The sequence below is a fragment of the Carcharhinus amblyrhynchos genome, chromosome 13 (assembly GCF_965287045.1).
Source record: "Carcharhinus amblyrhynchos chromosome 13, sCarAmb.v2.hapA, whole genome shotgun sequence".
Taxonomy (NCBI): Eukaryota; Metazoa; Chordata; class Chondrichthyes; order Carcharhiniformes; family Carcharhinidae; genus Carcharhinus; species Carcharhinus amblyrhynchos.
Window position 1 is genome coordinate 76976761 of NC_137336.1, and position 16284 is coordinate 76993044.

Genomic DNA, 16284 nt, shown 5'->3' on the forward strand with positions numbered 1-16284 from the left:
CCCCTCGCTATGAAGGCCAGCATCCCATTCGCCTTCCTGACCACCTGCTGCACCTGCAAGCTGGGTTTTTGCAACTCATGCACAAGGACCCCGAGGTCCCTCTGCACCGTCGCCTGCTGCAGTTTTTCTCCACGCAAGTAATAATCCTTCCTACCATTATTCCTACCAAAGTGGACCACCTCGCACTTGCCAACATTAAATTCCATTTGCCATTTCCTGGCCCATTCGCCCAGCCTATCTAGATCCTTCTGTAGACTCTCCACACCCTCCGCACAATTTGCCGTTCCACCAATCTTGGTGTCATCAGCAAATTTCGACACCCTACACTCGGTTCCCTCCTCCAGATCATCTATATAAGAACATAAGAACATAAGAAATAGGAGCAGGAGTAGGCCATCTAGCCCTTCGAGCCTGCCCCGCCATTCAATAAGATCATGGCTGATCTGTTGTGGCTCAGTTCCACTTTCCCGCCCTCTCCCCATAACCCTTAATCCCCTCTCTTATCAAGAACCCATCAACCCGCTTCTTAAAAATATTTAGCGAGGCAGCCTCCACCACTTCAACGGGCAGAGAATTCCAGAGATTCACCACCCTTTGAGTGAAGAAGTTCCTCCTCAACTCCGTTCTAAACCGCCTCCCCTTTATCTTGAGGCTGTGCCCCCTAGTCCTACTGTCTTTTTTGAGCGGGAAGAGTCTCTCCACCTCTATCCTATCCATCCCATTCATCATCTTATACGTCTCAATGAGATCTCCCCTCATTCTTCTAAACTCTAACGAGTACAAGCCTAGTTTATTCAGCCTCTCCTCATAGCTCAATCCCCTCAACTCCGGTATCAGCCTAGTAAACCTCCTCTGCACTCCCTCCAGGGCCAAAATATCCTTGCGCAGGTGCGGCGCCCAAAACTGCACACAGTACTCCAGCTGCGGCCTCACCAATGCCCTATACAGCTGCAGCAAGACCTCCCTACTTTTATATTCAATCCCCCTCGCTATGAAGGCCAGCATCCCATTCGCCTTCCTGACCACCTGCTGCACCTGCAAGCTGGGTTTTTGCGACTCATGCACAAGGACCCCGAGGTCCCTCTGCACCGTCGCCTGCTGCAGTTTTTCGCCACGTAAGTAATAGTCCTTCCTACCATTCTTCCTACCAAAGTGGACCACCTCACACTTGCCAACATTAAATTCCATTTGCCATTTCCTGGCCCATTCGCCCAGCCTATCTAGATCCTTCTGCAGACTCTCCACACCCTCCGCACAATTTGCCTTTCCCCCAATCTTGGTGTCATCAGCAAATTTCGACACCCTGCACTCGGTTCCCTCCTCCAGATCATCTATATAAATGGTAAATAGCTGAGGCCCCAGCACCAACCCTGGGGCACTCCACTAGCCACCATCCGCCAATCCGAATAGCACCCATTGACCCCCACTCTCTGCCTCCTATTTGACAACCAGTCCTCTATCCACGCTAACACCCTACCCCCAACTCCATGTCCCTCGACCTTCTGCAATAACCTCTTGTGAGGTACCTTGTCAAACGCCTTCTGAAAATCAAGAAAGACCACATCCACCGGCTCTCCTCTATCCACCGCCCTAGACACATCCTCATAGAACTCCAGTAAATTTGTCAGACACGACTACCCTTTAACGAAACCGTGCTGCGTCTGCTCTATCAAGCAGTTCCCCTCAAGATGCCTCGCTATTTCCTCCTTGATGACGGATTCTAACATTTTACCTACAACAGACGTTAAACTAACCGGCCTATAATTCCCTGCCTTTTGCCTGGCACCCTTCTTAAACAACGGCGTAACATTAGCCGTTTTCCAATCTTCCGGCACTTCCCCGGAATCCAGCGACGTCTGGAAAATAACCACCAAGGCATCCACTATCACCTCCGCCATTTCTTTCAGAACCCTCGGATGCATTCCATCCGGTCCTGGGGACTTGTCCACAATCAGCCCTTCCAGTCTGTCGAGCACCGCCTCTCGTAACAGTAATGTCATCGAGACCCTCCAGTCCTACCACCTTTCCAAAGCGGGCAAAAGGCAGTCTCTCTGCAATGGAGGTGCTGAGTCTGGATTTTGTGTTAAATAAGAACTAGGAGCAGGAGTAGGCCATCTGGCCCCTCGAGCCTTCTCTGCCATTCAATAAGATCATGGCTAATCTTTTTTGTGGACTCAGCTCCACTTACCCGCCCACTCACCATAACCCTTAATTCCTTTACTGTACAAAAATTTATCTGTCCTTGCCTTAAAAATATTCAATGAGGTAGCCTCAACTGCTTCACTGTGCAGGGAATTTCACGGATTCTCAATCCTTTGTGTGACGATGTTCCTCCTCAACTCAGTCCTAAATTTGCTTCCCCTTATTTTGAGGCTATGCCCCCTAGTTCTAGTTTCACCCGCCAGTGGAAACAACTTCCCTGCTTCTATCTTATCCATTCCCTTCATAATTCTATACGTTTCTACAAGATCTCCCCTCATTCTTCAGAATTCCAATGAGTATAGCCCAAGTCTACTCAGTCTCTCCTCATAAGCCAACTCTTTCGACTCTGGAATCAACCTAGTGAATCTCAACTGCACCCCCTCCAGTGTCAGTATATCCTTTCTCAAGTAAGGAGACCAAAACTGTACTCAGTGCTCCAGGTGTGGCCTCATCAGCACCTTATACAGCTGCGACATAATCTCCCTGTTTTTAAACTCCATTCCCCTGGCAATGGAGGACAAAATTCATTTGCCCTCTCAATTATCTGCTGCACCTGCAAAGCAACGTTTTGTGATTCTTGCACAAGGACACCCAGGTCCCTCTGCACAGCAGCATGCTGCAATTTTTTACCATTTAGCCCATTCTGCTGTTGTTTTTACCAAAATGGATGACCTCACACTCCATCTGCCAGACCCTCGCCAACTCACTTAGTCTATGCAAATCCCTTTGCAGACTTCCAGTGTCCTCTGTACACTTTGCCACTCATTTTCGTGTCATCTGCTAAATTTTGACTCACAACACTTGATCCCCAACTCCAAATCATCTCACCTTTGGCACTGGGGGATGTGGGGGTGGAGGGTGCTGGTTGAAAGTGGCTTGATCTACACTCTTGAGATGCTAAAGGCAAGACTGCTACTAACTGAACAACAGGAGGAAAAGAATTGGGAGTCTTCGCAAACAGAAATAGGAATTTGCACAGAACTTGTATGTGTGAAGTAAAGAAACATAGAAAACAGGAGCAGGAGGAGGCCATTTGGCCCTTGGGACCTGTTTCACCATTCTGTGTGATATTGGCTGATCATCCAAATCTGTACACCGATCTCACCTTCCCCCTACAGCTTTTGATCCCCTTTCCCATAAGAACTATAAGAACTCATATAACCCATAAGAACTCCTTGAAAACTGCTTCCTTTGCTAAGGGGACCAAAGTTGTCTGCAGTGTTCCAAGTGAGGTCTCACCAAGGCTCTGTACAATTGCAGCAAGACTGAATTAGTCTATGCAAATCCCTTTGCAGACTTCCAGAAACAATACAGTGAAAAGTATTGTTTTTTGCACGCTATACAGACTGTCCCTAGAAAAGGAAAGGAGAGAGTGCAGAATGTAGTGTTAGAGTCAGAGCTAGGGTTTGGAGAAAGATCAACTTAATGCAAGGTATGTCCATTCAAAAGTCTGATGGCAGCAGGGAAGAAGCTGTTCTTGAGTCAGTTGGTATGTGACCTCAAAATTTTTTTTATCTTTTTCCTGACAGAAGAAAGGGGAAGAAAGAATATCCGGGGTGCGTAGGGTCCTTAATTATGCTGGCTGCTTTTCCAAAGGGAACTGTGGACAGAGTGAATGAATAGGAGAGTGTTTGTGTGATGGATTGGGCTGCATTTACAGCCCTTTGTAGTTTCTTGCAGTCTTGGGCAGAGCAGGAGCCATACGAAGCTGTGATACAACCAGAAAGGATGCTTTCTATGGTGCATCCGTAAACATTGGTGAGAGTTGTAGCTGACATGCCAAATTTCCTGCATCAAGACACCTCTGCCCTTGTACTCAAATCCTCACGCTATGAAGGCCTGCTGCACCTGCATGCTTACCTTCAGCGACCAGTGTACAAGGACATTCAGGTCTTATTGCACATTCCTCTCTCTCAGTTTATAGCCGTTCAGATAATAACGTCTTCCTCTTTTTGCTGCCAAATGGATAAGCTCACATCATACAGCATCTGTCAGGTATTTGCCCCCTCACTCAGCTTATCCAAATCACACCCTAGCATCTCTGTATCCTCCTCACATCTCACCCTCCCATTGTGCTGATGTCTTCTCTCTCTCAGGCTACAAAATACCAGTGGGCCACAGGGTCCCATTCTGACAAAAACTTTGGAGTGTAATCCAATGGGATTGACTAGAATTTTACTACGGATGAGGGACTTCATTTATATTCCAAGACCAGAGAAGCTGGAGGCCATTGCACTTCCAGCAGAGAGAGAGAGATTAAGGAGTTTTAGAACATAGAAAAACTACAGCACAAACAGGCCCTTTGGCCCACAAGTTGCGCTGATCATATCTCTACCTACTAGGTTTACCTATAACCCTCAATCCCATGAAGTCCCATGTACTCATCCAGAAGTCTCTTAAAAGACCCTATCGAATTTGCCTCCACCACCACCGACGGCAGCCGATTCCATGCACCCACCACCCTCTGAGTGAAAAACTTACCCCTGACACCTCCTCTTTTAATAAGAGATAAGTTTTAATAAGAGATGTTCTGAAGTAGGTGGGATCTTGAATGTCCTCAGACATAGGAACAACAGTGGGCCATCCACCATTTTGAGCCTGCTCTACCATTCATTTATATCATGGCTGATCATCCTCCTTTACACCATTTTTCTCACTATCCTCATATCCCTTGATGTTGCAGAGTGATTAGCACTGCTGCCTGAGCGCTAGGGGTCTGGATTCAATTCCCGGCCTTGGGACACTGTGTGGAGTTTGCACATTCTGTGTGGATTTCCTCCTAGTGTTCCGGTTTCCTCCCACAGTCTAAAAGAACGCTGGTTAGGTATATTGGCCATACTAAATTCTCCCTCCGTGTACCCGAACAGGTGCCAGAGTGTGGCGATTTTCACAATAACTTCATTGCAGTGTTAATGTAAGCCTACTTATGACACTAGTAAATAAACTTCATCTTATCCAGAAATCTATCATGTTCTGCTTAAACCTGCTGAATGACTGAGTTTCCACAGTCCTTTGGGATAGAGAATTCCAGAGCTTCACCACCCCCCCCAAGTGAAGAAATTCCTCCTCAACTCAAATGGTTTACCCCTAATCCTGAGATTAAGTCTCTTGGTTTTAGACCCAAGGGAAACATCCTATCTACATCCACCCGTAACACCCTCAAGGAATTTTGTAAATTCCAGTATGGTTCCCCCCTCCCCCTTCCCAACCATTCATTAAAAGTCGAGAGAATTTCCTTATCACCCTTGTAAAACAATCCTGCCATAGAATCCCTACAGTGTGAAGGAGGCCATTTGGCCCATCGAACCTGCGCCAACAAAATTCTACCCAGGCCCTATCCCTATAACCACACATTTACACTGCTGTCTCCCTAACATTAAGGGGCAATTTAGCACGGCCAATCAAACTAACCAGCACGATTTTGGAGAGTGGGAGGAGACCAGAGCATGCGGAGGAAACCTAGGGAGATCCAGGGAGAACGTGCAAACTCCACACAAGCTGGAAATTGAACCCGGGTCCCTGGCACTGTGAGGCAACTGTGTTAACCACTGTGCCACCATGCTGCCATCCTGGAGATTAATCTGGTGATTTGATATGATTTATTATTGTTACATGTATTAGTATACAGTGACAAGTATTGTTTCTTGCGCACTATACAGACAAAGCATACCATTCATAGAGAAGGAAAGGAGAATGCAGAATGTAGCGTTACAGTCATAGCTAGGGTGTAGAGAAAGATTTGCTTCTTTGGCACACAGTTTTCTACACACTTACTAATGATGTCTGTTAGTGTAATGGTGTCCTTGTCCAGGCTGGTGAATCTTTGTTGCACTCATTCTCCAGCAAGTCCATCTTTCTTTTGATAAGGGGACCAAAACTATGCACAGATCTCCAGGTGAGGTCTCACCAAGGCTCTGTACAATTGCAGCAAGGCATCTTTACTCCTGTATTCAAATCCTGTTGTGATAACACTTGCCTTCCAAATTCACCCAGACACCAAGCCTATGACTTTTACCATCTAGAAGGACAAAGCAGATACATAAACCGCCACTACCTGTAGGATCCCCCCCAAGCCCCTCACCATCCTGACTTGGAAATATACGCGCTGTTCCTTCACTGTCTTGGGTCAAAAAATCATCTCTCCCTAACCGCACTGTAGATGTACCTATGTCACATGACTGCAGTGGTTCAAGAAGGCAGCTCACCATCACCTCCTGAAGGGGTAATTAGAGATGGGCATTTACTGCTGGCATACCCAACGATGCCCACGTCCCAGAAATGGATAATTAACAATTGGTTGCAGTGCTGTTTGCTGGCTTTTAGTCACTCATGAACCGGCATATCCGTGTCGCTTTGAACAATGAGAAACAGTTTTGACTGTCAGGGAGGTCAGTATCAATGAGATAGAGATTGCAGGTCATTGTCAAAAGGGCAGGCACGGTTAAGTGGCGTGGTGGCACAGTGGTTAGCACTATTGCTTCACAGCACAGCGCCAGGGACCCGGTTCAATTCCGGTTTTGTGTGTGGAGTCTGCACATTCTCTCTGTGTCTGCCTGGGTTTCCTCCTACAGTTCAATGATGTGCAGGTTAGGTGGGTTGGTTATGCTTTAGTTCAGGGGGATTAGCAGGGTAAACACGTGAGGTTACAGGGATAGGGCCTGGGTGGGATTGTGGTTGGTGCAACCTTTACAGGCCAAATGGCCTCCTTCCACACAATAGGATTTTATGATTCTCTGACCAGAGGAAGATTTTATTTGTTACATACAGTGTTGTTGTTCTGATGTAGAATGTATTGTATAAAAGGGCAGTGGAAGCAAATGTGATTGTAACTTCAAAAAGATTTGATACTTTAAAATGGGGATTACTGGGGATCAGGACTGAAGGGAGAACAAGATGATGAGAGTGGGACTTACTGGGCAGCCCTTTCAAAGAGCCAGCAAAAGCAGTGTGGGCCGAATGGATTCCTTTGCCTGCTTCTATGAGGCCAGACTTGAGATAGGATAGATGACATTGTGTGTGTTTTGTGATTTACTTACAGCAGGGATCTGCAGTGGGAAGAGAATGGGGGTCTTTGTCAATTCATTTGTAATTCCATCAAAGGCATTGCATGTTCTGCACTTCAGTTGTAAGGAAAGAATAACATTAAAAGAGTTTGGAAATAGTAATTCACTGAGGCTGTCGATGAGGAGCAGACTGATTCATTCACATCCTGCTAACGATGAGTGAATGGAAACTATGAGCACAATTCAATCCCCATCCTTCATCTGGTGTGGTTTGAGTTCCTTTATACATAAAACCAGATCAAATCAGCCTTTTAGCTAGAAGCTTCAGGTAATCTCTGCCTGTCCTGGGAGTGTTTGAAATGGACAGTGTAGAGGGAGCTTTACTTAACTCCATGTTGTACCAGTCCTGGGTGTGTTAACACAGTAAGAAGTCTCACAATACCAGGTTAAAGTCCAGCAGCTTTATTGGTAGCACAAGCTACTAGCTTTCGGAGCACTGCTCCTTCATTATGCAGCACTTCGAAAACTTGTGGCTTCTGCTACCAAATAAACCTGTTGGACTTTAACCTGATGTTTTGAGACATCCTACTGTGTTTACCCAAGTCCAATGTCAGCATCTCCACATCTAGGAGTGTTTTTTGGGGACAGTGGAGAGGGAGCTTTACTCTGTATCTAACCCCGTGCTGTACCTGTCCTAGGATTGTTTGATGGGGACAGGGTAGAGGGAGCTTTACTCTGTATCTGAACCTGTGCTGTACCCGTCCTGTGAATATTTGATGAGGACATTGTAGAGGGAGCTTTACTCTGTATCTAACCCCGTGCTGTACCTGTCCTGGGAGTGTTTGATGGGGACATTGTAGAGGGAGCTTTACTCTGTATCTAACCCCGTGCTGTACCTGTCCTGGGAGTGTTTGATGGGGACAGTGTAGAGGGAGCTTTACTCTTTACCTAACCCTGTGCTGTACCTGTCCTGGGAATGTTTAATGGGGACAGCTTAAAGGCAGCTTTACTTGTATCTAACCCCATGGTGTCCCTGTCCTGGGAGAGTTTGATGGGGACAGCTTAGAGGGAGCTTTACTCTGTATCTAACCCCGTGCTATACCTCTACTGGAAGGGTTTGATGGGGACAGTGTAGAGGGAGCTTTACTCTGTATCTAACCCCGTGCTGTACCTGTCCTGGGAGTGTTTGATGGGGAGAGAGTAGAGGGAGCTTAATACTCTGTATCTAACCCCGTGCTGTACCTGTCCTGGGAGTGTTTGATGGGGACAGTGTAGAGGGAGCTTTACTCTGTATCTAAACCTGTGTTGTACCCTTCCTGGGAGAGTTTCATGGCAGGGGGGGGGGACAGTGTAGAGTGTGTGTAACCCTGTATCTAACCCCGTGCTGTACCTGTCCTGCGATTGTTTGATGTGTCAGCGTAGAAGGAGTTTTACTCTGTATCTAACCCTGTGCTGTACCTGTCCTGGGAATGATTGATGGGAACAAGTCTCACAATACCAGCTTAAAGTCCAACAGGTTTATTTGTAGCAAACACCACAAGCTTTTGAAACAGGCTGTCCCCTTTGTTAGATGGGTGGGAGTTCTGATCACAAACAGGGCACAAAGACATAAACTCAATTTACATAAATAATGATTGGAATGTGAGTCTTTACCGCTAATCAAGTCTTAAAAAAGTACAGACAATGTGTGAGTGGAGAGAGCATTAAGCACAGTTAAAAAGATGTGTATTGTTTCTAGACAGGAAAGATAGTGAGATTTTGCAAGCCCAGGCAAGTTGTGGGGGTTACAGAGTGTTGCATGGACCCAAGATCCCAGTTGAAGCCGTCCTCTTGTGCGCGGAACTTGGCTATCAGTCTCTACTGAGCGACTCTGCACTGTCGTGTGTCGTGAAGGCCGCCTTGGAGAACGTTTATCCGAAGATCAGAGGCCGAATGCCCGTGACCGCTGAAGTGTTCCCAAACAAGAATAGAACAGTCTTGCCTGGTGATTGTTAAGCAGTGTTCATTCATCTGTTGTTATAGCGTCTGCATGGTCTCCCCAACATACCATGCCTCGGGACATCATTTCAGATCGGGTAGACAACGTTGGCTGAATGTTGAAGGCTCTGGAGGAGATGTCGTAGCTTCTCCGCTCCAGGGAGAACAAAGAAGGGACCATCGTCATACTGAACAGAATGGATTACAGTTGAACCAGGAGCACTCCTTGTCACAGTAGATGTCTCGGCCCTCTACACACCAACATCCTCCATGACGATGGCATTGCTGCAACTGTGTCAGTACTCAGCGCTGACAACTGGCAATTTCCAGATGTAATTTTACAATTCATCCACTTCATCCTGCACCACAATGTCTTCACCTTCAACCAGTTCTTCATCCAGACACACGGAACAGACATGGGGACCAATTTCGCACCTCAATATGCCAACATCTTCATGCACAGGTTCGAACAAGACCTCTTCACAATACAGGACCTTCAACCAATGCTAAACACTAGATACATCAATGACATTTTCTTCCTTTGGACTCATGTTAAACAATCACTGAAACAACTATATGATGACATCAACAAGTTCCATCCCACCATCAGACTCACCATGGACTATTCTCCGGAATCGGTTACATTTTTGGATACATGCATCTCCATTAAGGATGGTCACCTCAGCACCTCACTGTATCGCAAGCCCACAGATTACCTCACAATGCTCCACTTCTCCAGCTTCCACCCTAAACACGTTAAAGAAGCCATCCCCTACGGACAAGCCTTCCATATACACAGGATCTGCTCAGATGAGAAGGATTGCAACAGCCACCTCCAGATGCTGAAAGATGCCCTCATAAGAACAGAACATGACACTCGACTCATCGATTGACAGTTTCAATGCACCACAGCAAAAAACTGCACTGATCTCCTCAGAAGACACATGGGACATGATGGACCGAGTACCCTTCGTCGTCCAGTACTTCCCTGGAGCGGAGAGGCAACGGCATCTTCCCCGGAGCCTTCAACATGTCATTGATGAAGCCGAACATCTTGCCAAGGCCATCCCCACAACACCCACTTCTTGCCTTCAAGCAACTGCACAACCTCAAACAGACCATTGTCCACAGCAAACTATCCAGCCTTCAGGAGAATAGTGACCACAACACCACACAACCCTGCCACAGCAACTTATGTAAGATGTGCCAGATCATTGACACGGATGCCATCATCTCACGTGAGAACACCATCCACCAGATACACGGCACATACTCTTGCAACTCAGCCAGTGTTGTTCACCTGATACGCTGCAGGAAAGGATGTCCCGAGGCATGTACATTGGGGACATGATGCAGACGCTACAACAACAGATGAATGAACACCACTCAACAATCACCAGGCAAGACTGTTCTATTCTTTTTGGGGAACACTTCAGCGGTCACGGGCAGTTGGCCTCCGATCTTCGGGTAAGCATTCTCCAAGGTGGCCTTCACGACACATGACAGTGCAGGGTCGCTGAGAGGAGACTGATAGCTGAGGACAGCCTCAACAGGGATCTTGGGTCCATGTCACACTATCTGTAAGCCCATGACTTGCCTGGGCTTGCAAAATCTCACTAACTTTCCTGTCTGGAAACAATACATATTCTTTTAACCTGTGCTTAATGCTCTCTCCACTCACATTTGTCTGTACCTTTAAGACTTTGATTAGCTACTCACATTCCAATCATTATTCATGTAAATTGAATTTGTGTCTTTGTGCCCTGTTTGTGATCAGAACTCCCACCCACCTGACAAAGGGACAGCCCGTTCCAAAAGCTTGTGGTGTTTGCCACAAATAAACCTGTTGGACTTTTAAGCTGGTGTTGTGAGACTTCTTTGTTTTTATCCCAGTCCAACACTGGCATCTCCACATCAATGTTTGATGGGAACATTGTAGAGGGAACTTTACTCTGTATCTAACCCTGTGCTGTAGGTGTCCAAGTTTACTTCAACGCAGGATCACTGCAGATACAAACACTTGACAAACCTGCAATGAGCCAAGCAAGTAGTTTTAATTTGGAAATACAATCGCAAAGATTTTAATTTTTTTGTACATTTTGTTTTAAGTATACCTCTCTGGAATCATTCAAATCGGTCTGGTAATCATTGCAAGAGAAAAGCAGGACACTTTAAAATTATAACAAACCTTTCTGTATAATCACTTGTGTGAATGGTTAGTACATTCAGTTTAAACAGCACCACCTTGTGAATGCTGCACAGGGAGCTGGAAAAGGCAAACAATTTCAATCTCGGTAAGGAGGTCGAATAATCTTTGATGGCTGCAGTATCCCTCGCTGCGGTTGCACCAGGTTATGTCCCGCACCCCACACCACAGGCAGGGGGAGGGGGGTTTAGGGCTGGACAACACTGCCTCTCCCTGCAGTGACACTCGTGCAGATAACCTTCCTTGCCCTGATAACCATATCTGAGCACACCTGTGACCCTGGCAGCCTTCTCCCTCTCACGTCCAAACCCTGGCAAGACAGTGGGGTCAGTGCCAAGAAATTGTGTCAGGGTCTTTTCCACCCAGCTTGCAGGTGAACGTCACTTAAACACAGGTAATCTATCTCATCCCCGCGCTCATGTGTGTGCCCCACCCACCCCACCCCTCCCCCAATGTTTGAGGGTAACCTCACTGCTTCCTTCATAGTGAGCCTGGTACAAACAGGAGAAGGTGCATTCATGTGGCACCTATCGCTTCATGCCCAACAGCTTCACAGACAATGATGCCTTCTATTATTTTAAAATCAGACAGTGCAGAAGGAAACCATTCAGCCCATCCAGTCTGCACCAATAAACAATCCCTTCCAGGTCCTATTCCCCTCACCCAAATGCATTTATCCTAGCTAGTCCCTCTGACACTAAGGGGCAATTTATCATGGCTAATCCACTTAACCTGTATATCTTTGGAGCATGGGAGGAAACTGGAGTATTCGGAGGAAACCCATGCAGACGCAGGGAAAACATGCAGTCTCTGCACAGACAATGACCTGAGGCCAGGAACTGAACCTGGGTCCTTGGTGCTGTGAGGCAGCAGTGCTAACCACTGTGTCACCCTGTCGGATACTGGAAAGGTGGCCGTCACCTTGATGTTTGTAGGATCTTACTGTGCTCAGGTGAATGGACGGATCAGGTTTATTTTCCGCTCAGTGCGGCACTTCCTCGGCACTGACCCTCTGACAGTGCAGCGCTCCCCCGGCACTGGGCGAGTGTCCATCTGAAATTCCAGGGCTCAGACCTCTGATGTTGGGATTTGAACCCATAACCTTCTGACTCGGGAGGGTGACTGTGAAGTCCACTGAACCAGGGGCATTTGAGAGGTCCAGCCAGAGAGCAGGAATAACAAGAGGAGGAAGATAACACTGGCAGTGCACTCAGGCAGAGAGCTGGGCTTCAGTGCCAGGAGCAAGGGGGCTGAATAGAATATTGTATTGCAACCCAGGGATACAACAGCCAAAAATAAATACTATAATATGTATAATATTTACATACAGATACACACACACACACGCTCCAAAGTGGCCACTGGCAGTAGCACAGACAGCCACAGTGCCAGTACCTCTTACTGCGAGTAGGGCTGGGGCATATGGTAACCAGGCTGTGGTTGTCTGCACCCAGGCCGGGCTGGAAGAGGGGGTGGTCCTGAGGGGCTGTAGCCATAACCAGGCATGGGATAGGCTAGATAAGGAGGCTGACCCGGCGGGAAGTGCCCCTGCACAGGGTAAGGAGGGTACAGAGTCTGGCCAGGCCGCACATATACGTGTGGGGCAGGGGCAGCAGGCGGGTAGGGGGTCATGACCTGCTGGGGAATGCCTGCTGTGCCCGGGTTGGGGTTGTAGGGCAGGGGCAGGGGCTGGGGCTGGGGATAGGCGACAGAGGGGGGCTGGGCGTCAGGAGGCCGGGGGACAGGAGGCGGGGGCCGCAGGGGTAAGCTCGGGGTGGGCCTGGGCTGCGGCTCGTCTGGGAGCTCATTCGGTGTGGGCATCGCGGCAACGGTATTGGTCTGCCGGGGTCGGCTTAGTATCTCCTGCAGCTTCTCAATCCGAATGCGCCGAAGGTGGGCCAGTTTACGCTGCTCATTGTACTGCTCCAGAAACACCTCCAAGGCAAACTGGCCTTCCAGAAATTTCTCTGCTAGCTCCTGCAACACCAGATAAAAAAAAATCATGTGGCAACATGGAAAACTGTAAATGTCACCCTGTGATCCATGCAAATATCCAGATAGGAATTACCTACATATGTGAGACAATATTCCGCCTTAAGGAAATGTATTTGAGTCATGTTCTTATTCAGGGTCTGTTGTAGCAGTTCTGTGCACTCAGAGCCATCCTGTCTGCAACAGGCAGCCTATATTGTTACTGCAGCAGTATAATTGCTGAACTAATGCTCTTCTGTTGTTCTTGGTTCTTCCCCTGGGATTTTGTAGAGTGGGGTTTGATTGGGATGATTGACAGGTATGGCCATGTGACAGGATTGAAGTAGGGAATGGGTTAATGAACTTTGTAATACTTAGAGATCTGTAAAAAAGTATTGTAAGATTTCACACAACTTGTTCATCTGATAATATTTGAAACGTGAACTAAAGTTAGATTTAGTTTAGTTAAAATAATAACATGTAAGAATTCATCAAAAGGAGGCTTTGCACTAGATGTTTACTTTGATTTGCCACATTCATGCAAGTCCAAAATTATCAAAACAATTTTTCCTTCCCCATCAGATCTAATACCCGAAGCTTCAAACAGTTACCCAAAGTCTGGGCAACATGGGCATTCTATATGTTTACACCAAAACATGTAAAAAAAAGAATTGCGAAGTAGCTCTATTAGTAAAAATATTACTGCTTTTGGTTTCGAAGAAAAAACAAACAGCAATGCTGCTGCATTGGTCATCCATTATGAAATTGTGGCAGAGTTTGGGTTCTGAAGCTTCCGGCTCATGGCCTGATCAACATAACATTAGTTTACATTCTCCATCCAGCCATGCTTGTGTCCAAGTTTCCCATTCCCATACAGCAGCACGGTAGCACAGTGGTTAGCACTGCTGCTTCACAGCTCCAGGGTCCTGGGTTCGATTCCTAGCTCGGGTCACTGTCTGTGTAGAGTTTGTACATTCTCCTCGTGTCTACGTGGGTTTCCTCCCACAGTCCAAAGATGTGTGGGTTAGGTTGATTGGCTATGCTAAGAAATTGCCCCTTAGTGTCTAGGGATGTGTAGGTTAGAGGGATTAATGGTTATAATATGTAGAGATATGGGGGTGGGATTGTGTTCGGTGCAGACTCGAAGGGCCTCTTTCTGCACTGTAGGGTTCTATGAATTGTTTTCGTCCGCCTCAGACAGAGGTAAGACTTGTTTTCATGTATCCCAGACAGTTAAGAAAGCAGCTGTCCCTGCTGTTGTACACAAGTTTATGATTTTCCCAATTAATTGTGTTCAGGAATGTGGCTTTAATATTATGGACTTCTGTCTAGTATAGTGGAGCTTACACACGTGCCTTCATATATATTTGTTATGTACTGATATATTGTATGCTATCCAGGTACATAAGAACATAAGAAATAGGAGCAGGAGTAGGCCATCCAGCCCTTCGAGCCTGCCCCGCCATTCAATAAGATCATGGCTGATCTGTCGTGGCTCAGTTCCACTTTCCCGCCCTCTCCCCATAACCCTTACCTACGAACATAAAATTGTTATAACGGCCCCGTTACCTTGTATGCCAGTTAATTTGTTTGCGCCGGCCTGTAGCTAATAGCTAATCACACCACAGGTGTTGAGATGTGGGACAATTGTGGCCTTGAGATAACCATGAAGAGACCACGAAGGCAGCCGTGTTCACACAATGGAGGACAAGCCACAGCCTGAGAACCTGCCGAGTATGGGAAAACGTGTAGGTGCTTGGGGAGGGATATAAATATGTGCTCTTAATTTATGTTCGGAGAGAAGCCTGGGGAACAGATACCAGGTGTGTTTCCCAAAAGCTTCTGAATAAACCTGCTCATACTTTGACTCACAACTGGTCCCAGATATTATTTTACCTACAACAGGGTGAAGTGAGATTTACACAGAATAGTCATTCAAGGGGAGACAATGGCCTAGTGATATTATCGCCTGACTATTGATCCAGAAACTCAGCTATATCCTGGGGACCTGGGTTCAAATCCTACCATGGCTGATGGTTTAATTTTAATTCAAAAAAAAAATCTGGAATTAAGAACCATGAAACCATTGTCAGAAAAACCCATCTGGTTCACTAATGTTCTTTAGAGAAGGAAATCTGCCATCCTTACCCAGTTTGGCCAACATGTGACTCCAGAACTACAGCAATGCAGTTGACTCTCAGCTGCCTTCAGAACAAGTACAACTAGGGGTGGGCAATAAATGCTGGCCAGCCAGTGATACCCATATCCCACAAATAAAAAGCTTTGATACCAGTTTTGCAGGGTACTTGGACAGACTGGTTGAGCGGGCAAATGCAATATGAGGATGTGAGATTATCCACTTTGGTGGCAAAAACAGGAAAGATGATTATCGGAGTGGTGGCTGTTTAGGGAAAAGGGGAGGTGCAATGTGAACTGGGTGTCATGGTGGAACAGTTGCTGATGGCTGGCATGCAGGTACAGCAGACAGTGAGGAAAGCTAATGGCATGCTGGCCTTCACAGCAAGAGGATTTGAGTATTAATAAAGATGAGATGCTGCAGTTATACAGGACTTTAGCGAGGCCACACCTTGAGAGTTCTATGCAGTTTTGGTCTCCTAGTTTGAGGAAGGACGTTATTACTATTGAGGGAGTCCAACGGAGGTTCATCAGACTGATTCCTGGAATGGCAGGACTGACAAGAGAGACTGGATCGACTGGACTTGTACTCACTGGAATTTAGAAGAATTGGGGGGGGGGGGGGGCGTGGACCTCAGACATATAAAATCCTGATGGGACTGGACAGGCTCAATGCAGGAAAAATGTTCCCAATATTAGGGAAATCCAGAACTAGGGGTCACAGTCTTAGAATAAGGGATAAGTCATTCAGGACCGACATGAGGAAGAACTTCACTCTCAGAGTGGTGA

At 46.8% G+C, this 16284-nt stretch overlaps 1 protein-coding gene across 2 annotated transcripts in view; it reads right to left on the reverse strand.

Annotated features, from left to right (window-relative positions):
- Positions 1-11826: 11826 nt before the first annotated feature.
- LOC145351999 (vacuolar protein sorting-associated protein 37B-like) overlaps positions 11827-16284 on the reverse strand; it is a 29403-nt gene continuing 24945 nt past the window's right edge. For both annotated transcript variants that reach the window (XM_080201855.1, XM_080201857.1), the window contains one exon: positions 11827-13365. In XM_080201855.1, coding sequence (XP_080057981.1) covers positions 12787-13365 — 579 coding nt within the window. In that variant the 3' untranslated portion in view covers positions 11827-12786. The remainder of the gene's footprint in view (positions 13366-16284) is intronic.